Raw genomic sequence first — 20,857 nt, forward strand, 5'->3', positions numbered from 1 at the left:
GTGGCTCACGGTTTTAAAATTTGGTTTCCTGAACTTTCCTCATGCTTTTCTTGCATTTTAATTATGGTAATTAAGTTTGAGAAATCTAGGCCACTACCAGAGATGAAAAATGCCCCAAATTATGAAAATAGCACAGGGATGTATTCAACAATACAATAAGAACATCCCAAATAAATACATACACAGCACCCAAGATGCTTGGCCAAGTTAGCAATACAGCTGGGGTGTCTGAGTGGTCCCTACTTCCAGTGGTGGGATTCAGATAGGCGAACAACCGGTTCTCTGTGTGGATGCCACTTCCGCAAGTCCATTCCGGGCCTGGGCAACAAAAAACGAGCTACTGCTTCTGCCGAAGGGTTGCGAACCGGCTGTATCCTACCACAGCCTCCTTCTCTCTTTTCAAGAGAGACTGGAGTGACCGTACGGGGAAGTTCGACGCCGAATTGGGAAGAAAATTGGCTGCAATTTCAAGGTTTTGCTTTGTGTCCTCTTGCTAGGCGGTATCCAAGGTAAAGGGCGGTGCAAGCGAGCGCTTTGCTCAGGATGCGGTCGAGCCCGCTTTGCTCTTCGATCCTTTTTGCCGAGTCTTGCGCGGGGAGGCCCCGAGGGGGAGGCGGGGGTCGGCCGGGCGCGGGATTCGCCTCCCTTCTGGGAGACGCGCCTGGCCCCGCCGCCTTCCATCGGGGACGCCGAGAAGGTTTGCCCGGGAATTGTGCAGCTGAGCCGGAGGGAGAGCTTCGGCCGGGGCTGGAAGGGCTCGTCTGCCTGCCGCGAACGCTCAGAGCAGAGGCGGCCGGAGCTATGCCCGCCTGCGCTCGGCCACCGGCCGGGACCGGGCAGGCGGAGCCGGTCGAGCCTGCGGCGAAGAGGCGCTCCCCCTCCGGCCGACCCTCTGCCCTGCGGAGCCTCCCGACGGCTGTCCCGGACCCTCGCGCCCCTCGCCCCCGCTCCGCTGACCCCACAGCCTCGGGCTTCCCCGGCGCCCTCCGCCTCCCCCGAGGGAGCCGTGCGAGCCGGCCGGCCCTCCCTCGCCCCCTGCCGGCCGGGCCGGGCGAGCGGCGGCGGCGGCGGGCAAGTCCGAACACGTCCCGGGCTCGGCGCGGGCGACGGGGCTGCTGGCGCTGGCTGGGCGAGAAGCGGAGCCGAGGCCGCGCGTCGCCTCCCGGCCAGATCCGGCGAAGTCGGCGGGGCTGGGCCGGTGAGTGGCCGTGGGCGGGCGGGGAAAGCGGCGCTGCCGGCTGTCTGGCGGGCACCCCGGACGGGCGCGCGGCTGCCGAGCCGAGCCGGAGCGGGTGCCGGGTCCGTGCAAGGTGCCCCGGGCAGCCCCGGCCCCGATTAGGGTAACGTACACTTTTTCCTCGGGTCGGTCAGGCTTGCTCACTTGGCTTTCGGGGCTCAGTCGGCCGGAGCCGCGTCCTTGTGACGGACGTCGAGGTGCCTTTCTTCAACAGGCTCCAAAGCCCCCCTCCGCGGGGGCGGCTGCATGCCGGCGCTTTTCGGGGGGGCGAGAAAAGGGTGAGCGGGTTTTCCCTCCGCTTCCACCCGGGCGGAAGAGGCAAAGGGGGATTTTGCAGCGCGCCTCCCGCAGTCCCGGAGCCGCTGCGAGCGGCGCGTCCCCGCCTCGATCCGGAGCTGGTAATTGGGAAGGGGAAGCGCGCCTGGGCTCCGCTTGTGGAGAGCCGGCCTCCTCCGCGATGCCCAGGGGGTCTTTCTGCATTTTTCCTGGCTTGATATTTTCTTATTAGTTTATCCAAAAACGAAATATAAAGAAACATGGAAATGGGAAAATAGGGGAGGGAAAAAAAGTGTAAGGTAAAGAGAAAAAGAAGAAGAAAGTATTGACTTCGGATTCCTTTTGGAATCCTTATCTTATCCTTTTAGAATAAGATAATAACAACCTCAACTTTTTAATTTTACATGATACTGTCCTATATATTAGCCTTTTCTATTCCAACAAGCCCATCTAATCGGCAAAACCCAAAAACAAGAGTTTCATTTTTTTCCGCTTCATGCACAAAGTCCAAAAGTGATTTCCAAGTAAAACCAAAATTATTTGTCTTCTTTACTTTAATTAAAACAGACATTTTAGCCATCTCTGCTAACTCCATCAACTTTTCCAGCCATTGATCCGTTGTGGGAATCAAAAAGCATCCTTCCATTTTTGTGCATATTCTTGCTGCTGCCAGCATATATTATCATTAAAATTCTAAAAGAATTTCCAGTTCTTTCTCCATTAAGTCCAAAAGAAAACTCTCTGGGTTTAGCTTTAATTACACTTTCAGAATCTTCTGTATTAAGATGTGAATCCTACTCCAATTATTTCTTTGCTTTATCACATGTCCACCATAAACGGTAAAAAGTTCCTTCTTTATACATTTACATTTCCAACATTCACTAGAAGTACTTTTATACATTCTTGACAATTGGTCCACAGTTAAGATACCAATGGTACATTATCTTATAAAAATTTCTTTTAATTATAATTTAATTTAAATTTTAAATATTTCATCCACATGTTTTCCTATTGTTCAAGCATTATATTTGGCCATGCTTTATATCAGGCATGTCAAACTGCCACAGAAACCGTGCCCACCCCATTGCCAGCAATGGGGGAAAAGTCCCGATACACCATGTGACGTTGCGAGTTTGACATGCCTGCTTTACATGCTCATTCTCCAAGTTCAATTTCAATAGCCATGTATAAACTTTAGCAATAGAATTTCCAATTCATTTCTTACAAAATCAAATTCATAGCTTTTTATCTATTTGAAATCTTTCTTTCAGTTGGTAAACGTGTATTCCAATGACAAACACATCCTTCTAATTCCAACTGCTCTTTAGATTTGAGGATAGGGTCACCATAAATGAAAAATATTATTTGACCATAAGTCCACCTGTCTGGCCTCGCCACTGTTCCTTTTCTTAAAAAAGGTTCCTGGGTTGACACCCAAAGGAGCATCTTTGCAGAGAACCTTACTTTATATTTATTCCAATTCAATAAAAAAGTGGTTGTTGAAATCAACATTTACTTGAACCTTATCGTACAATAAATAGGCATGCCATCTGAATGTTAATTCTTAATCTGAATCTTAAGTAACGTCTTATTTTGGAGAGTCATCCACTCTTAGCCAGACCAAACGACAAGTATCAAAGTGTAATTTCAAATCTGGTGAACCCAAACCTCCCTTTCCTTAGCATCTTGCAATAATTTGTATCTAATTCTTGGGATTTTCCATTGCCATATAAATTTAGAGATGTCCATCTGCCGTTATTTAAATGGGATATTGGTTATAAGTACTGGTAGAGTCTGAAACTGGTAGAGTCTGAAAAAGCATCTTTGGTAAAACATTCATCTTAATTAACTGGCTGGGGAATTCTGGGAGTTAAAGTCCACAAGTTGCCAAGTTTGGAGACCTCTGCTGTAATCTAGTGCAGTATTTCTTAAACTTTTTTTTTCAAAGATCCCTTTCCACTTTTAAAAATTATAGAGGACTCACAAAAGCTTTTGTTTATATGAGATATTTAGCAATATTTTCCATATTAAAAATTACATTTGACCCATTTGTAGAACATTTATTGAAATGTAAAAATAACAATATTAACCTAGTGGATATTAATATAAAAATTCATTAAAAACTATTTTTAACAATAAGAAGATTAGGAAGAGTGACATTTTTGCAAATATTTTCAATATCTAGCATAATAGAAGACAGTTGGATTTAATCTACTGAGAAATGTAGTTTTTGTTGAACTATATAAAGAAAATGCAGCTTCACTCATATATATGTACTTGGAAAAGGGACAAGTACTGTATATGTCGACAGCCTTCTCAGATAATTGTGGATATTCTTCTTTGATACTACACCAAAACTCGACAAGTGGTAGTTTCTCAAGATTAGCTGCAAGTCAATGAACTTTTCCTATTTTGTTTACATTAAAACTTAGTGGTTACACTTTAAATGGATCTTTGCCAGCATGCTTTGATTATTTGGAAAATATTGAGTTTCATGGAGTTTCACTGTAGATCTTCCAAATATTGGCTTATCTTGCAGGAAGCACTGCCACAAAACAGTCTAAAACCCACAAAACCCTTGCCATTCCCAGCCTTCCCTTCAGGCGATCAGGCACCCTGACCAACTCAAAGCAGTCTTGCCAAGTCCCGGGTGCCACAAAGAGGGAAGCAGGGATGAGCAAGGTGGCTGCTGAACCACGGCCATCTCCCTGCCCCCGCCTGCTCCTGCTGCTGCCATCCCCCAAGTCCTCCCTTCAGCCATGGCCGGGTCCCCCACAGATGGATGGCCCAGCCAGCCACCGTCCTGTTTCCAGAGTGGCCGAGTGCCAGCTGGCCACCGGCTGCCTCCCCAGGGACTGGCCAGGCGCTGCCCTGACACCAAAGCCAGCCAGTCTGTGGTCCACCATTCACTGTGCCGTCCCTCCAGGCCCTGCCCAATCAGCCCCGCGTGCTCAGATGGGGCCGGGCAGGCCTCGCGGTTCCTCTGCTGCCGCCCGAGTGTTTGGTGGGATTTTAATGGTGTATTATTTTCAACATAGGCTGGCAAATAATTTCAATTTTATGGACTCCTGAGAGGTCTTGTCTGAAGATCCTCAAATCACACATGGAGAAACAGTGATCTGGTATAATAGACACAATCTCATTAAAATAATATTTAGATTTAGCAGATGTCAGTAGGACACATTCTGCTTGAATGAGCTTAATGCAGATAATCCTGAATTTACAGCCATTCATTTAGTGATGGTTCAAAGTTACAACGGCACTGAAAAAAGAGACTTATACTGTAACTTGGTCCTCGCACTTAAAAGCATCACACCATTTCCCCAGTCACAACATTTGGGCGCTTGACAACCGGTGTGCCTTTACAACGGTTGCCGCTTCCCAGGGTCCCGTGACTGCCATTTGAAACCTTCCGGGGGGCTTCAGACAAGCAAAGTCAGTCACTCAACAGCTGCGTGATTCACTGAACAACTGTAGTGATTTGCTTAACAACCATGGCAAAAAAGTCACAAAATTGAGCATGGCTCACTTAATACCTGCCTTCCTCAGTCAGGTAAATTCTGGTCTCAGTTGTTGTAAGTCAAGGACTACCTGTAACTCAATCCTGAGCAAGGATTATTAACATAATCTCTCTTTGTATCTAAGTTTTGTTTTTAAGCCTCCCACCTTTTTATTAAATATTTGTTTGTTAAATTTATCCGCCACCCATCTCGCTGTCCTATGACCCTGGGCGGATTACTGTCTCCTTTTGCCATCCAGCTGGCTTCGGTATTCACGGGGAAGGTCTCCTCTGAGTCTTTCCTGGGCTGTGTGGCCAAAGAGCTTTGCTGTTGCTGCTGCCTCCTGCCCATTTCAGGTCAGCCTGAAGCCCGAGGATTTCTCCTGTTCCCCCGCAATTCCTCAGCAGGGCTCAGGGGCGTCTGTGACTCTTTCCGGGGAAATGAAACACTGTCTTGAAACTGAAGAGATTTATCCTGTGTGGGAGGAGAAGAAATGGGGCTTTGGGGAGATACCCATGTTTTTATTTCTGTGTAGCTTGTATTCCAGATAGCGACAAACGGAGCAGTTCAACATGGAGAAGGGAGCCGTGCTGCGTCTTACGTTGATCATCATGGCCGAGGTAAGAGTCAGCCTGTGGATAAGACAAGTCACCAACTGAAGCTGCGGAAAAATGGGATCTAGGGCAAACCAAAATGGTGATGCTCCCAGCAACGTTATGCTGCAAATGCCACTGTTGGGACTTGTGTCCCTCTGTCTGATGCAGGCAAGGAAGCCGCAGTCTTTGCGTGTTGATGTGTTACATCCAGGTTGCCCTTGACTTGCCCACAGCGACCTGGGTAAGGGTTGGGGACTGCCTCTGCGTCTAGGTAAAGGTTCCCCTGCACATACGTGCTACTCGTTTCCGACTCTAGGGGCCGGTGCTCATCTCCGTTTCAAAGCCGAAGAGCCAGCGCTTGTCTGAGGACATCTCCGTGGTCATGTGGCCGGCATGACTAGACGCCAAAGGCGCATGGAACGCTGTTACCTTCCCACCGCAGTGGTCCCTATTTTTCTACTTGCATTTTTACGTGCTTTCGAACTGTTAGGTTGGCAGAAGCTGGGACGAGTAACAGGCGCTCACTCTGCTACGCGGCACTCGGGATTCGACCTGCCAAACTGCCGATCTTCTGATCGACAAACTCAGTGTCCTAACCCACTGAGCCACCGCATCCCTTGCCCCTGCGTCTACCTTGCCCCAGTTCAGCACTGCAATGGTGGTGAAACCTCCCTGTTCTGTTCAACTTCAGAGAGACTTGATGCAAATCCTGTTCCTCTTGAAAAGCGCACAATTGTTTGTCAGCAAGCAGAAGTGGGGCTTGAGGGCTGTCTGGATTTTCCTGAGGAAATCATTGCACCAAAATGGTGGCTGTGCTAAGTGATCCTTCGGGTTCAGGTGCCAAGGACTCTCTGTTCTCTGCCCAGGTCTCCTGTGTTGATTTAGACTCTGAGTTCTCCTTCCACCCCCAGGGACCATCTTGTACTTAAAACTGTTTTTAGGGGCAACTACATTTTTTTCCAGAGGGTAGAATTATCTTACTTACGTTGTTCCCTATGATTACCTGAAAGGACCTATCACTCAGAATATTAATTAGTCGATAGAGATTTTTGCAGGGGATAATATGGCGTATTTTGTATAACTGTATAACCTGTCTTTCCAAACTGTCATATGCTGCAATTCGGTCTATGAATGCGGCCGTGGTTTTGAGGCCTTGTTGGAATCGTACTTTCATGTAGCCTGTTAGGCTTAACACATCATCCACACCACTCCGGTCTTGTCGGAAGCCGGCTTATTCCAGGGGCAGATGTTCATCTATTATGGGACCTATCCTGTTTATAATTAATCTTTCCAGGAGTTTAAGTTCCTCTGCCTCTTTGAAATCCTGTCTGTACTTCTGGTAGTTCTTGATCCACATACTGGTGGAGTCTAGCATGTAGGATTTTAAGCATAACTTTACTAGCATGAGAAATGAGTGCAATGGTGCGATAGTTTGAACATTCTTTGACACTGCCTTTCTTTGGAATTGGAATGTAAACTGATCTTTTCCAATCCTGTGGCCACTGTTGAGTTTTCCAACAGTGGAAAAGAGATCAAATTGCCAACATACGCTGGATCATGGAGAAAGCTAGAGAGTTCCAGAAAAACATCTACTTCTGCTTCATTGACTATGCTAAAGCCTTTGATTGTGTGGATCATAACAAACTGTGGCAAGTTCTTAAAGAGATGGGAGTACCAGACCATCTTATTTGTCTCTTGAGAAACCTATATTCCTAGTTATCTGGCTCTGAAGGTGTGTTTCCCACCAGGCTCTGGCGTCCCAGTCCATGGCAGACCCCATGGAATGCCGAGAGAGCGAATACCTGGACAATCACGGCAAATGCAGCCCCTGCAAGGAGTGTGGCCCAGGATTCGAACTCTCCAAGGTAATGTGAAGATGGACTTATTGTGCCTTCTCAGACATTTGCATAGGAAACTCTTTGAGTCTCCCACAGCAGTTTATGTCTGTAGTTTATTTCAAATTAAATCAGCCAGGCATTTCAAAAATTAAACTGTTGCTCCACTTTGTTCTTTTTTCCAAATTGCCATGCACTTTAGAATCAAACGTGTTTTTTCCTGACATTTTTAGTCTGTGGGATAAGCCCCAGTCCTGTCTTTCCATAATCTCTTCCTCCAAAAATATACGTATTGTATTTACCTGAAAAAAGACCATTTCCTCCCACCCCCAAATTCTTTAGCTTTAAAGCTGGCTTAGATGTTGTGTTTGCTGAGAATACAGTAAAAGTGGCAGATGGTCCAGGTGGGCTTCTTTTAGCCAGGTGAAAAGACAGCTGTGAGGAGCGTGCTAGACAGATTGTAATCATGAACATATCTTGTGAGAATGTTGGTGCTAAATTACCCTTATAGGAACAGGTGGAAGTTTGTCACCTCTGAAAGGTGGTTCGTGGCATTTCCTCTATAAAAGCTCCTTCATAGCAATCTGCTCTCTGCCGTGACTTTTCTGTATGCGTAGCCAGAACAACAGCCTCGGGATGCGTCTCTCTTGCAGGAGTGTGGCTATGGGGAAGGAAGAGGGGCCGAGTGCAGTCCATGCCAGCCCAGGAGGTTCAAGGACAGCTGGGGACCACACGGCTGCAAGTCCTGCCTCTCCTGCGCACTGATCAACCGGGCCCAGAAGTCCAACTGCAGCGCAACCTCCGATGCCACCTGTGGAGGCTGCTTCTCCGGGTAAGGCTGTCCAGCTCCACAGCACAGGGGCCTTTGATCAGAACAAGAGCTCAAACGGTAAATGCAGAATTGGGCAGCTATTGAAAGTCCATTTTTGGTTGTGACAGGATGCTTGAGTAAGTTACCCTATAAAATTACTTTTTTAAGAGCATCACTAAGAAAATAAAATCCTATGAGGGAAAGATGGTCTGGGTTCTTTGAGATCTCCCAGCTTATTATACCCCTTGTGTTTAGTGTGATCATGATTGCTGTTCACAATGGTGTCGAATTGCTCCCATTTGTACACAATCTGCCTGGCAGTTGACCGAGAGAGTCCAGACTTTGGAAATCCCTTGGTTAACTTTTTTTAGCTTGATGAGCAGCCAGCAACCAGATTTCCCAGAGGCTTCAATTTAATAATAATGTGAACATGATCATTACTCCAAATTTTCAGTAGTATGTTGAGTACCATCTGATACGAGGGGCCTGACACAATATTGTCAATCACTTTATATTATTTAACCACATGATTTTCTTGGCAAACTTTCCTTGGAGTGGTTTCTCATTGTCTTCTCCCTTGCACTTGAAAATGGGTGCTTGGCAATTGTCAGGTTTGCCTCCAGTGTCTTGCCAGCCCAGTTTCAATCGTCTTCACAACTTGTTGGGAATGGATAGTCATGGCCAGGGGTAGGCAACCTTGGCTCTTTTATGACTGGTGGACTTCAACTCCCAGAATTCCTGAGCCAGCATGGCTCAGCGTGGAAACCTCTCCCTTTCCCCTCAGCATGGCTGGCTCAGGAATTCTGGGAGCTGAAGTCCACCAGTCATAAAAGAGCCAAGGTTGCCTACCCCTGGTCTTGGCTCTCCTGTTGGTGTTCCTCCCTTGTCCCTCACAGGAACCTCCCCTGCCCTGCAGAGCTTGAGGAGTTCATAAATGTAGCACTATAACTACCGTATATACTTGAGTATAAGCCGACTCGAGTATAAGCCGAGACCCCCAATTTCACCCCCAAAAACTGGAAAAAGTTATTGACTCGAGTATAAGCCGATCCGCCGTTCTGCAAGCCTCTGCCGCCAGCAGAGGCTCGATCCGCCATTTTGCAAGCCTGAATACACAGGAATACCCTGTGTGGCCGCGGCTCGTCGGCAGGTCTCCGTTCCTCCTGCCGACCTTTGGGGAGGTTTGGGCGCCTCCCCAAACCTCCCCAAACCTCGGCAGGTCTCCGTTCCTCCTGCCGACCTTTGGGGAGGTTTGGACGCCTCCCCAAACCTCCCCAAACCTCGGCAGGTCTCCGTTCCTCCTGCCGACCTTTGGGGAGGTTTGGGCGCCTCCCCAAACCTCGGCAGGTCTCCGTTCCTCCTGCCGACCTTTGGGGAGGTTTGGGCGCCTCCCCAAACCTCTGCAGGTCTCCGTTCCTCCGCGCAGACCTGCCGACCTTTGGGGAGGTTTGGGCGCCTCCCCAAACCTCGGCAGGTCTCCGTTCCTCCTGCCGACCTTTGGGGAGGTTTGGGCGCCTCCCCAAACCTCCCCAAACCTCGGCAGGTCTCCGTTCCTCCTGCCGACCTTTGGGGAGGTTTGGGCGCCTCCCCAAACCTCCCCAAACCTCGGCAGGTCTCCGTTCCTCCTGCCGACCTTTGGGGAGGTTTGGGCGCCTCCCCAAACCTCCCCAAACCTCGGCAGGTCTCCGTTCCTCCGCGCAGACCTGCCGACCTTTGGGGAGGTTTGGGCGCCTCCCCAAACCTCGGCAGGTCTCCGTTCCTCCTGCCGACCTTTGGGGAGGTTTGGGCGCCTCCCCAAACCTCCCCAAACCTCGGCAGGTCTCCGTTCCTCCTGCCGACCTTTGGGGAGGTTTGGGCGCCTCCCCAAACCTCCCCAAACCTCTGCAGGTCTCCGTTCCTCCGCGCAGACCTGCCGACCTTTGGGGAGGTTTGGGCGCCTCCCCAAACCTCCCCAAACCTCGGCAGGTCTCCGTTCCTCCTGCCGACCTTTGGGGAGGTTTGGGCGCCTCCCCAAACCTCCCCAAACCTCGGCAGGTCTCCGTTCCTCCTGCCGACCTTTGGGGAGGTTTGGGCGCCTCCCCAAACCTCGGCAGGTCTCCGTTCCTCCTGCCGACCTTTGGGGAGGTTTGGGCGCCTCCCCAAACCTCCCCAAACCTCGGCAGGTCTCCGTTCTTCCTGCCGACCTTTGGGGAGGTTTGGGCGCCTCCCCAAACCTCGGCAGGTCTCCGTTCCTCCGCGCAGACCTGCCGACCTTTGGGGAGGTTTGGGCGCCTCCCCAAACCTCCCCAAACCTCGGCAGGTCTCCGTTCCTGTTTGGGGAGGTTTGGGCGCCTCCCCAAACCTCCCCAAACCTCGGCAGGTCTCCGTTCCTCCGCGCAGACCTGCCGAGGTTTGGGGAGGTTTGGGGAGGCGCCCAAACCTCCCCAAAGGTCGGCAGGTCTGCGCGGAGGAACGGAGACCTGCCGAGGTTTGGGGAGGTTTGGGGAGGCGCCCAAACCTCCCCAAACAGGAACGGAGACCTGCCGAGGTTTGGGGAGGTTTGGGGAGGCGCCCAAACCTCCCCAAAGGTCGGCAGGAGGAACGGAGACCTGCCGAGGTTTGGGGAGGCGCCCAAACCTCCCCAAACGTCGGCAGGTCTGCGCGGAGGAACGGAGACCTGCCGAGGTTTGGGGAGGCGCCCAAACCTCCCCAAACGTCGGCAAGTCTCCGTTCCTCCGCGCCCTGCCTGCCTGCTTCTTTCCGCTGCGGAAAGAAGCAGGCAGGCAAGGCGCGGAGTTTGGGGAGGTGCGCGCGCACCTCCCCAAACCTCCCCAAACTTCGGCAGGTCTCGGACGGCGGTGGCTTGGGAGAGGTGCGGGCGATCCCGGAAGCACCAAAGCCTCGGCCGCGCACAAGTCCTCGGTAAGTTTTTTTTGTTGACTGGAGTATAAGCCGAAGTGGAATTTTTCAGCCCAAAAAGTGGGCTGAAAAATTCGGCTTATACTCAAGTATATACGGTATTTTTAATTTTTAAGAGACTAGACTGACTCAGGAGAGACTTAGTTTCGAGTTCAGCCTCAGCCACAGAAACCTCCTGATTGACTTTTCAGTCATTCTCAGCCCAGACAGAAGCAGAACTTGTTTTTTTGTGGGGGGCAAACAAGAGGAAAGGAATATTGCATCCTGAAAGAAAGGTGGGATGTAGATTTGAAGAATGAATAAATACAATCATCACATTTGTGGGGCAGCAGTATCAAATCAGGGAATCCATTCTATGTTCAGAAAGTGGTTAGTTCACTCTGTGGGCTGCTCATAATCCTGCTTTTCCACATGCCTAAGATCCTTGTACCAAGGAGCAACATTTGCGTGCTGAGGACTGGTTGAGCTCAGGAAAAGCTGATGGACATGGGAGCAGGGTTAAAGCCAATTATTCACTTATTTCCTCTGCACCTTGATCTTGGCACCTCCCTGTTAATTCAGTTCACTTTGGGCTGCTCTTTGGTATATTAAATATGAACTGGCTTTATTTAATTGAATTTGTTATGGATTATGAGCTGCTTTCATGATTAGATAGTCAGTGCACTGGAAATGATTTTGGTGTATGAACCAAGTCCTCAGTGCAGCAGGGGAGCAAGGTCCCGGACGTGGCTGTAGTTAACTAAGAGTAATGGGCTTTGCCGACTTTGGGAAGCCTTTGGTGCCCTCTGCCCATGTTCAATTGTTAAATAGCCTTCCACAGCTCTTCCGTATTAAATAATGGCCCGTTTTTCTTCCTCTTTATAGCTTTTACAGTAAAACTCAGATTGGTGGATTCCAGGACCTTGAATGTGTACCCTGCACAAAGCAGACCCCATCCTCTGAACAACAGTGTACGTACTAAGTAGGCTTCTAGGAGCTACTTGTCCGCATTTTGCTTCAGGCCTCATCCTCCTCACGGAGTTCTACACCAGGGTCCCCAAACGTGGCAACTTTAAGACTTGTGGACTTCAACTCCCAGAATTCCATGGCTGGCTGAGGAATTCTGGGAGTTGAAATCCACAAGTCTTATAAGTTGTCAAGTTTGGAGACACCTGTTCTACACTGCAGGAAGATTGAGGCTTTCTGAATATTTGGGCTCCCTGCCTACATGTAGGTCAAGGTCAAGGTTTCCCCTGTCCAGTCTCCATTTCTTAGCCAAGGGAGCCAGCATTGTCCGAAGACACTTCTGTGGTCATGTGGCCAGCATGACTATACGCCGAGGCACACAAAACACTGTTACCTTCCCACCGATAGTAGTACCTATTTATCTACTCGCATTCGCATGCTTTCGAACTGCTAGATGGGCAGGAGCTGGGGCAAGTAACGGGAACTCAACCCCGTCACGTGGCACGTGGGTCTCAAACCTGGACTGTCCGCTTTCAAGCTGACAAGCTCAGCATCTGTAAATGCTGAGCCATCGTGCCCCCAGCCTCCATATATGAAATTGCCTATCTGGGGAGTTTGATTCTGCAAATGATGCATTGGCATCGGGGTAGAGAGCAAATCAATACCACTGGCGTTTATTAGGAGTGCTGCTGGATGCTCAAAGGGCAAATTCTGCTTTATTTTCAATAATACCCTGCTCCTGTCAGCGTTGTGAAATATGTGGAAACCCTGAACCAGTGCTGACTCCTGATCGATAGGAAGAACACCCAACCAAAGCTGCCTGACTTCATTGCCTATACATTTGAGACCCGGTGGCATTTTGAGATGTTCCGGTCAAGAGGGCTAGAAACATCTATTCCTTTGTTTGCAATGGTGATTTCAGGTTCCAAGCACACATTTTCTGTCTGAACGGAATCAGCATTGCCCTGGCAAAATGCTTTCATTTAGTTTTAATTTCCAATATATTCCAGTTCAATTGCAAGGCATGCTAACACTCGCTTTACACAGTCCTCTAATTAGGAAGACTCGAAGTAGTAGTAGCTATGCACTCACAAGAGCAGAGCAGGCCTGCCTGGTCGGCAAGTTAGGAAGTGGTGCAGCAAGGGAACTTCTGCAGTTGGTAATTGCTGCAAAATTGGAACATCCAGTTGGGCTTGTAGCAAAGCTCATTTTGCACTTGGGAGATGGAAATGTCCCATTCTGCATTACGGAGCACACGTCCTGTCCAGCCCAAGACAGGCTCCTAACTGGGATTTGTTGGCCACCAAATAGAAGACAGGAGCTTGTTCCTTCCTGCTTTGAATGGTGTTTTTGATCTTGGTAGGCCTCTCTAGAATTGGCTTAGAAGAAAGTTCCACGGATCCCGTCCAAGACCCGGCTCTGGTGGTGCTCATGAGCAGTGCCCTGGTGCTCCTGGTGCTGGTCCTCCTGACGGTCGCCATTCTCTACTGCCAACAGTTCTGGAAGAGCCAGTGCCAGCATGGTGAGTGGGCCCTGTCTGCCCCTCCTTTCCCTAATCTTGAACTTCACTGGCTTTAAGGGTAACCACAACCACCTTGAACTGCACCTGAAAGCACATTGGAAGCCGCATGTGCCAAAACCCAGTGGCATTAACTGCCTGTACCACCAAATTCTGTACCAGCTGAATCTTCCGGGTGTGTTCAAGGGCAGCCGCATGTAGAGGTCACAAGTTCTCACTATCAGGAAATTTCTCCTTAGTTCCAGGTTGCTTCTCTCCTTGGTCGGTTTCCATCCATTGTTTCTTGTCCTGCCCTCATCTTTGTGGCGGCCCCTCAAATATTGTAACACTGCTATCATGTCACCACTAGTCAGGTCATCCAGTCTAGGTTGAAGCCGTGAAGTTCCAGTGCGATCACCATCTCTACAGTTTTCCTAAAAAGGGATGGTTGGAAGTTGTCCAGAAGAGTGGAGTCTAGCAATGGCCCCTTGACAGAGGGTCTGCTCTTTGAAAGAAGAATTAATCCTAACCCTAACCCAAGCACAAGTCCCTTCCCAGATAGCCCTGAACATCCAGGAAGGAGATGGATCTGATACAGAGATGGTCGAGCTAACAGCGCAAGAATCCTGTCCATTTCCCTCAAGCCAAACGGGATCAAATTCTTCCCAGATAACTGAGCCAGATCTGGTCCCAGCAGCCCTCCAGACCTAGCCAGATTTTGGTATACATCTTTGATGAAGGCAGCCTTGTTATAGACTGACTTGGCATTCTCCAGCAACAGTTAAAAACATTGAAGATCTGGCAATGGTGCCAGAATGTGCCACTGAGGCCATATATCTATGGGGTGTTCCCCAAGAGCAGCTCACCCCGTTTGCTGGCATATCTCTTACGTGGCCTATCCCTGCAGCCCTGAGACTTTCCCCCCGATCCCTCAATCCTGGCCCGTGCACAAATCCTTATGAAAGTGTATCCAACATCATCTACATATAGGCATTCAGTGGACAGATTAAAACAACGAGCATGTTTACAAAACGTGATTCAATTATGAACAATCCCAAAAAGCTGTACAGAATTTTTTGCAAGGTGTGTAAACTCACGTTTCTTCTTCTCTGTGTATGTTTTAAAGTGTTTTTGAGAAGTCAGACCGTCTCTGGTCAGAGAGCAACATTTCGGACGTCTGCTGGGCTGACTGGTTTCCATGAACTGCCGCCGGATGCTTGCTCCTTGGACATCAAGAACTGCAGATCTCCCTACAGACCCACAGAAGGTGACTTTCTCTGGTGGTTTTCGTAGAGTAACAAGATGGAGTCTGTGTCCATTCAGAGCCTCTTTCTTGTGGCTTACCGTGCTGTGAGCTGGAGATGTACCAAATAGCCCAGTGAACCTTGAGGAGATGTTCTGTGAGACTCAACAATGAGTCCTCAAGTGCTTTGCATAGAAGCCCGATGCTCCTTCGCTGGTTGGAAGAGGCGCACGCACATCTTCAGAAGGCGCTTCCCATGTTTGGAATTCAAATGTCAATTCCATAAACGGGGGCGGGAGGGAGGGGAGATAATGCTTTGGTCTGCAGAAGTGGTTCAAAACTGTCATCTGCCCAGACTTACTAGGACATCTGCAGACATGCTGGGATGGAAGACAAGACAAGCATGTTCACATCTTGTGTGCAGAATGTTTTGTATTTTACGATTCAGCTTAATTAGGTGTAAACATAATTCAGTCCTCTTATACATCACAGGGAGTCCTCGACTTACAACAGTTCATTTAGTGACTGTTCAAAGTTACAACGGCACTGAAAAAAGTAATTTATGACCATTTTTCACACTCATGACTGTTGTGGCATCCCCATGGTCAAGGGATCATGATTTGGGCGCTTGGCTACTGACACCTACTTATGACGTTTGTCGTGTCCCGGGGTCCTGTGATCCCCCTTTTGTGACCTTTTGACAATCAAAGTCAATGGGGAAGCCGAATTCACTTAACAACCAGATTACTAACTTATCAACTGCAGTCATTCATTGAACTGTGGAAAGAAAGGTCGTAAAATGGAGCAAAACTTAGTTAACAAATGTCTCACTTAACAACAGAAATGTTGGGCTCAGTTGTGATCGTAAGTCAAGGACCTCCTGTATTACTTGTTAAGGAGGAACAGAGAGTTCAACACTGGTGAGGAACGATGGGCCTCCCGAGGGCTCTCAAGCCTCCTCAGATATTTGGAGGTTTTGCCCCGTTGCAGGTCTGCCTTTGGCTCCCTCTGGCCTTCTGGAAGCCTCTTGGGTGGAATTGGGTCCTTCTGGCCCCGAGAGAAGGAGGGGTCCAGCAGGAGCTGTTCCGGTGGTCTTCTGGCCTGATGAAGTTTTAGTCTGAGGAAAAGGGGGCTTTCCTCCTCCTCTGGGGTGTTTGTTTATTTAATAGGAAAATTATTTGCCACCCATCTCGTATCCAATGGCACTGGGCAGCCTACAACAGGGGGTATTGTGATATCAACAATGAAGGTTATGGAATAAAAAGGAAGAACTTGTTGATTTCAAGCTGCTTTATAATTGCCTGCCCATTGCATTTGTGGTCTTTATTTTCCGTAATGCTTTGTTCTAGGTATCATATCTTTTGATCAATTTCAATTTTCAATTGAAACTGATCATTTTCATTTTTTTGCAAGGCTTAGGGAGTGCAGCACTTTGAACCTGAAGGCAAAAGAGATGCTTGGGGGGGGGGGGGGGGCAGCTGCACCAACCCAGGACAGATGTGGTTTCTTTTTTGTGTTCAAATCTGTCTTTTGTGGCTGTGACCTTCCTTTTCCACGAGTTGAGCAAGCAGCTGTAGGACTTTCCATCTTCATTTGAATGGATTGAAGAAACTGGCAATCTTAACTGCATTTTCCTGATTTCAGGCCCTGTCAGAGCTCTTCAGCTGATCCCAGGAATGGACGTTTCTGGATCTCACCTCCCCCATCCACAGCCTGATACAGATTCGTCCAAACTGATGATAGTCACTTCTAGGAACCCCCCAGCCAGGAGCCCCTTGAAGACGCAGCCCCTAATCGGGGCTTCTGGACTCCAAGGCTACTCCTCCCCTGGGGGCTCTTCCGAGTGCAGAGAGGCCCGCAGCAGAGGCCCTGGGGGCCCAGCCCAGCCCTCTTCCTGCGCCAGGGAATCGCAGCATTGCTGGCCTCACACCCCGGTGGAATGCACTGAGCTGGATCTGCAGGCCTTCTCTGCCTGGGCCGGGAAGGGGACGGCCAAGACAGAAATCCCAGGCGAGCAGACGCCACCACCTGAAGTGCTTCCATCATCTGCCTGTCCAGCAGCCCAGCCTGGGCTCCCTCTGGAAGCAGCTTTGGTCCCGTGTTCCTCCTTCCAAAACCCGGCACCAGAAAGTTGAGAACTCCTGTGAAGTTCCTCTAGCAATGTTTCTCTGGAGGAGCCACCATGTTGAATATTTACAGTTTCACTCTCTCCTCTCTTTCGTACACTTCTGCCCTTGCTCTTCTTCACATCGATGTTGTGGCACTGGCAACACTGGTCAAGCTAAAGAGGCTCCACCTTCCATGTGGATTTTGTGGCTTTGCCAGGCTGTCTTCTCTTTAATGCCATCCAGCCGCACCCCGAACTGAAGAGGTTGGCCCATCTCCGCTGACTGATGCACTGAGCCAGACGTCAAGGTTACGAAAGCTTATCGACTTCCAGGCCAGTTTTGGAAGAACGTCTTCCTGCTGTCTTCTCAGCATAAAGCTCTGCAGAAGATTTAGCATTTTGATGCTTTTTGGCTTTGTGACTAATTTATTGGCACTTCAGCCCATAATGTCCGACTCTGGAATGTTTCTACTCATCCGTGAGAAGACTCGTAACGGCCCATCCAAGTCTGCTGGGAGCCGAGTGGCTTCAGCTGAGCAAGACACTACCCTGTCTCTTGGAGTAAAATCTTAAACGGAGAGCAAAAAGAGTTTACTTATGGATTGGGGTGGGGGGGAATCCAAGGAGAGACCTGGGCTATCATGTGCCTGCTTGATTTCTCCATGAAATTCACCTTCTGATCAGCTTTGCAAGAAGGTTGCAGATCAGAGGAGAGCTCCCATTGGTTATCATTTGGCTGCTTGAACTGCATGGCTGTACTTGAAAACCGTGGAACTTAAGTGGGTTTCTTTGTTCATTGTTTAAAAAGTGGTTTATTTCCAGGGCATGGAGGGAAGTTACAATACTCTAGTAATCCCTGAAAAAATTATCTTACATTGCTGTGGATTTGAGGTGTTCTTTTTCCTCTGGACATTTATAATAATTTCAAGATGGCTGTTTTCAAAGTCTGCCTTGATCATTCTGAGCTTCTGAGCTCTTCAGCAAATGTAAAATACTGCTCCTTCCATCTTTAAGGGACACTTTCAGGAAAGGGTTCTGACCACGCTTCTTTATTTCCCCTTTGAGTAGAATTGTAGCAGAAAAGGTACTGTAGGAAATTGTTGTTGTTTTTTAAATCACAAAACTGGTAGCAAAGGAAGGCCTTGGCAGATTAGGCCCATTTTTAAAAAATCCAGAAGCTCTTGAGTGTTATGTATTTTTCTCTCCACTAGTAGTGAGGCAGTTCATTCAGTGTTCTTTCCTTGCCTTTTTGCATGGTAAAAAGTCCATCTGAAATGCCTGCCTTCCTTCTCAGATATGGCTTTGTTATCTCAGGGATGTATCTGACAATCCATCTTTATGTTGTCAATTCCAGTTCCCTGTATAAACAAAGATAGTCCTCACTTAATAACCCTAATTGGGACTGACAGGTCTGCTGCTAAGCAAAGCAGTTGCTAAATGGAAAATCACACGACCAGGACTGTGCTTTCAGGCTGGGAAGAGACAAAACTACTCAAGTTTCACAGCTTTGGCTTTTGTATGCCTCCTAAACACTCTCTTCTCCTCCCCCCTCCCCCCAGCCGTTGTCATCACCTTTGGAACACTCACAAGTTCCTGCTTTCCGTCTTGTGCACATTGAAAGCAAAGCCATTGCGTTGCAGGGGTGTGTGTGTGTCCTGGGAGCCATGAGGACTACCTGTAGTTAGGAAAACAACTGAAGGAAGGCAGGCCAAGATTGCCTTATTGAGTCAGCCTTAACCAGGCTTCATTGGATCTGGACATTTTTTCCCCTACATGGTTAGTATTTAATTAACTGAGCCTGGAGGCATCCTAGTAGCTCACCATCCTGACTTGGTAATGACATCTCTGTCAAGAATATAAAGATGTATCTGGGGATCTCCTGCCAATCAGAAATGGAAAGGTGTGTTTCTTGTATAATATGCTGAAAGGACTAGTAAGTGTTTTGTGTGGTCATTGTAGGAGGGATCAGGACGGGCTTTGAATTGCCAATTGGGGTAATTGTATTTTGGACCTCACTATTAAGACAATAAGTACTGGGCCAAATGTGTGGCTTTTCTTTCAGCTAATACTGCTGTGACTGTTGCTGGTTGTTGACTTGAACTGCCACAGGGACTTCTTCTGATGAATGCAATTTTACTCTGTAACATTTCAGAGAGTCTCTGGTACAGACCTTTTTTGTAATAGAGCTTCAATAACTCATCTCATTTAATAGATTATAATGACTTTGGGTTAGTTAAATTGCTCTTTCTTACACCATCATTGCCACATTTGCCTGAAATGCAGACACAATTGGTGAATTGGTTGACTGGGTTCTCATAGATTATATGAGACTGCAGTTGGTAACTAAAAATTCAGGCTTCTCTGCAGCCATTAAGCAGATATGTAGCAGATTGTCAAAATTCAGCTGTCCTTATCATTGCATTTGTGTGATCAAGTGTCATGGGAATCTTTGAATAAACACAAATATAAGCCCACCATTTAGGGGTCCTTACAGTGATTTACTTCACTGATCTTACAAAATGTACAAGTTATTTTTAATGATTATTGAATAGGAATTTTCCTTGGCAAATTTTGTTGTGATTATTTTGTGAATGACATTCTGTTGGCTAAAGCAAGTTTAGAAAAGATACATCCTCTATTTTAACCAGAATAACCCTGGTGTGTATCTCTAATTAATTGCTCTTAAAGTCTCACATTTGTATTTTGTATATCATCCTAAGTTTAGGAACCATATCACATGTTCAGGGGTGAGGCCATTCCTTTTAGGAGTTATAGCAGGCATGTCAAACTCACGATGTCATGTGATGTTGTGTGACGTATCGTGACTTTTTCCCCATTGCCGGCAATGGGGTGGGTGCGGTTTTGGCATGACACATCCAGCCCATGGGCCAGCAGTTTGACAAGCCTGAGTTATAGAGACCCCTCAAAGCATTAGATAGTCACTTGGTAGGTTGATTTATATAAGATCTAACCAGAGGCTGAGGCTGCAGAGTGGCCTACAAGCACCATGTAAAATAGGTAATTCCTCCAAACTAGGCTGGGTACTCTTTGTGAGTCAAGAAGACTGATGTGAGGAAGTTGCCATCAGATACCATCTGAAGCCTCTACAAATGATTCCCCTACCCTAAGACTTTTGTCATAAACAGAAATGGATCCCTCAGACCCATGTACAAAAGGAATCTTATTGCTGCACTATTATTACCAGCCCTTGGGTTTCTACTTGGCGTCAGTGTCCTGCAATGTACAAATTTGTGAAGATCTTACCTGTTAGCTGCCCTGCCTGAATAATGTGAAAAACAAGAATAGCATTTCAAAACTACTTTCTGTACTTTTGTTTTATATTGGGTATACTGTAAATGATTAATGTGTAGAAGACTACTGTAGTGATAAATACAGACTCTCTTAAGAAGTGAATGTTTTTTTAAGCAATGAGAATTTGTTTTGCAATTCTACAGTGGAAGAATCACTGCTGAATGTAATCTGTTTTTTCCTGTTTTCAAAATCTCCTGTAAAAGAGGCCACCATTTTTTATCTCATCCTCAATGCTTGTTCTTAACAAAGTAAAATATTGTTGATTTATAGCCTTGGAATAAATAATTTTTGAAAATTCAGTCACAAAACAGCTTAAAAATTTGTGCCTTGTTTGCTTTTCCCAGCCAACAGCACTGGAGAACTGTAGGCAGGCAAAGGATATCAGAGCTCAGGTTTAAAAAGGGTTGTATTTATTTTCACACTATCAAAAATATTCTTACCAGGCTGGAAATAGAAGCATTTTAAAGTATTGGGATTTATTTGTTCTTAGCTTTAGTTTTCATTTTTAATAAACCTCAACTGATGATGGAAACTTATTTTTAAAAGGAAGTTGTTTCCAAAACAGGAAAAAGGTAGGGACATCTTTGGGAAGTCAGAGT

General features: G+C 47.7%; 1 protein-coding gene across 1 annotated transcript; it reads left to right on the forward strand.

Moving 5' to 3' along the window:
* Window positions 1-1,055: 1,055 nt before the first annotated feature.
* EDA2R (ectodysplasin A2 receptor) lies at window positions 1,056-17,878 on the forward strand. The gene is made up of 8 exons (XM_081336442.1): window positions 1,056-1,198; window positions 5,549-5,633; window positions 7,358-7,474; window positions 8,098-8,276; window positions 12,018-12,103; window positions 13,462-13,620; window positions 14,723-14,863; window positions 16,484-17,878. The coding sequence occupies exons 2-8, from the start codon at window positions 5,586-5,588 to the stop codon at window positions 16,972-16,974; spliced, it is 1,221 nt and encodes a 406-aa protein (XP_081192568.1). The 5' UTR covers window positions 1,056-1,198; window positions 5,549-5,585; the 3' UTR covers window positions 16,975-17,878.
* Window positions 17,879-20,857: the final 2,979 nt, after the last annotated feature.

The sequence above is a fragment of the Vipera berus genome, assembly GCF_964194415.1.
Source record: "Vipera berus genome assembly, chromosome: 11".
Classification (NCBI taxonomy): domain Eukaryota; kingdom Metazoa; phylum Chordata; class Lepidosauria; order Squamata; family Viperidae; genus Vipera; species Vipera berus.

Bases quoted from the DNA above. Each gene is read 5' to 3' on its own strand.
- EDA2R (XM_081336442.1), top strand. From the start codon at position 5,586: ATGGAGAAGGGAGCCGTGCTGCGTCTTACGTTGATCATCATGGCCGAG. The intron at 8,277-12,017 runs GTAAGGCTGTCC...TCCTCTTTATAG, and splicing joins TGTGGAGGCTGCTTCTCCGG to CTTTTACAGTAAAACTCAGA. The intron at 14,864-16,483 runs GTGACTTTCTCT...TCCTGATTTCAG, and splicing joins TCCCTACAGACCCACAGAAG to GCCCTGTCAGAGCTCTTCAG.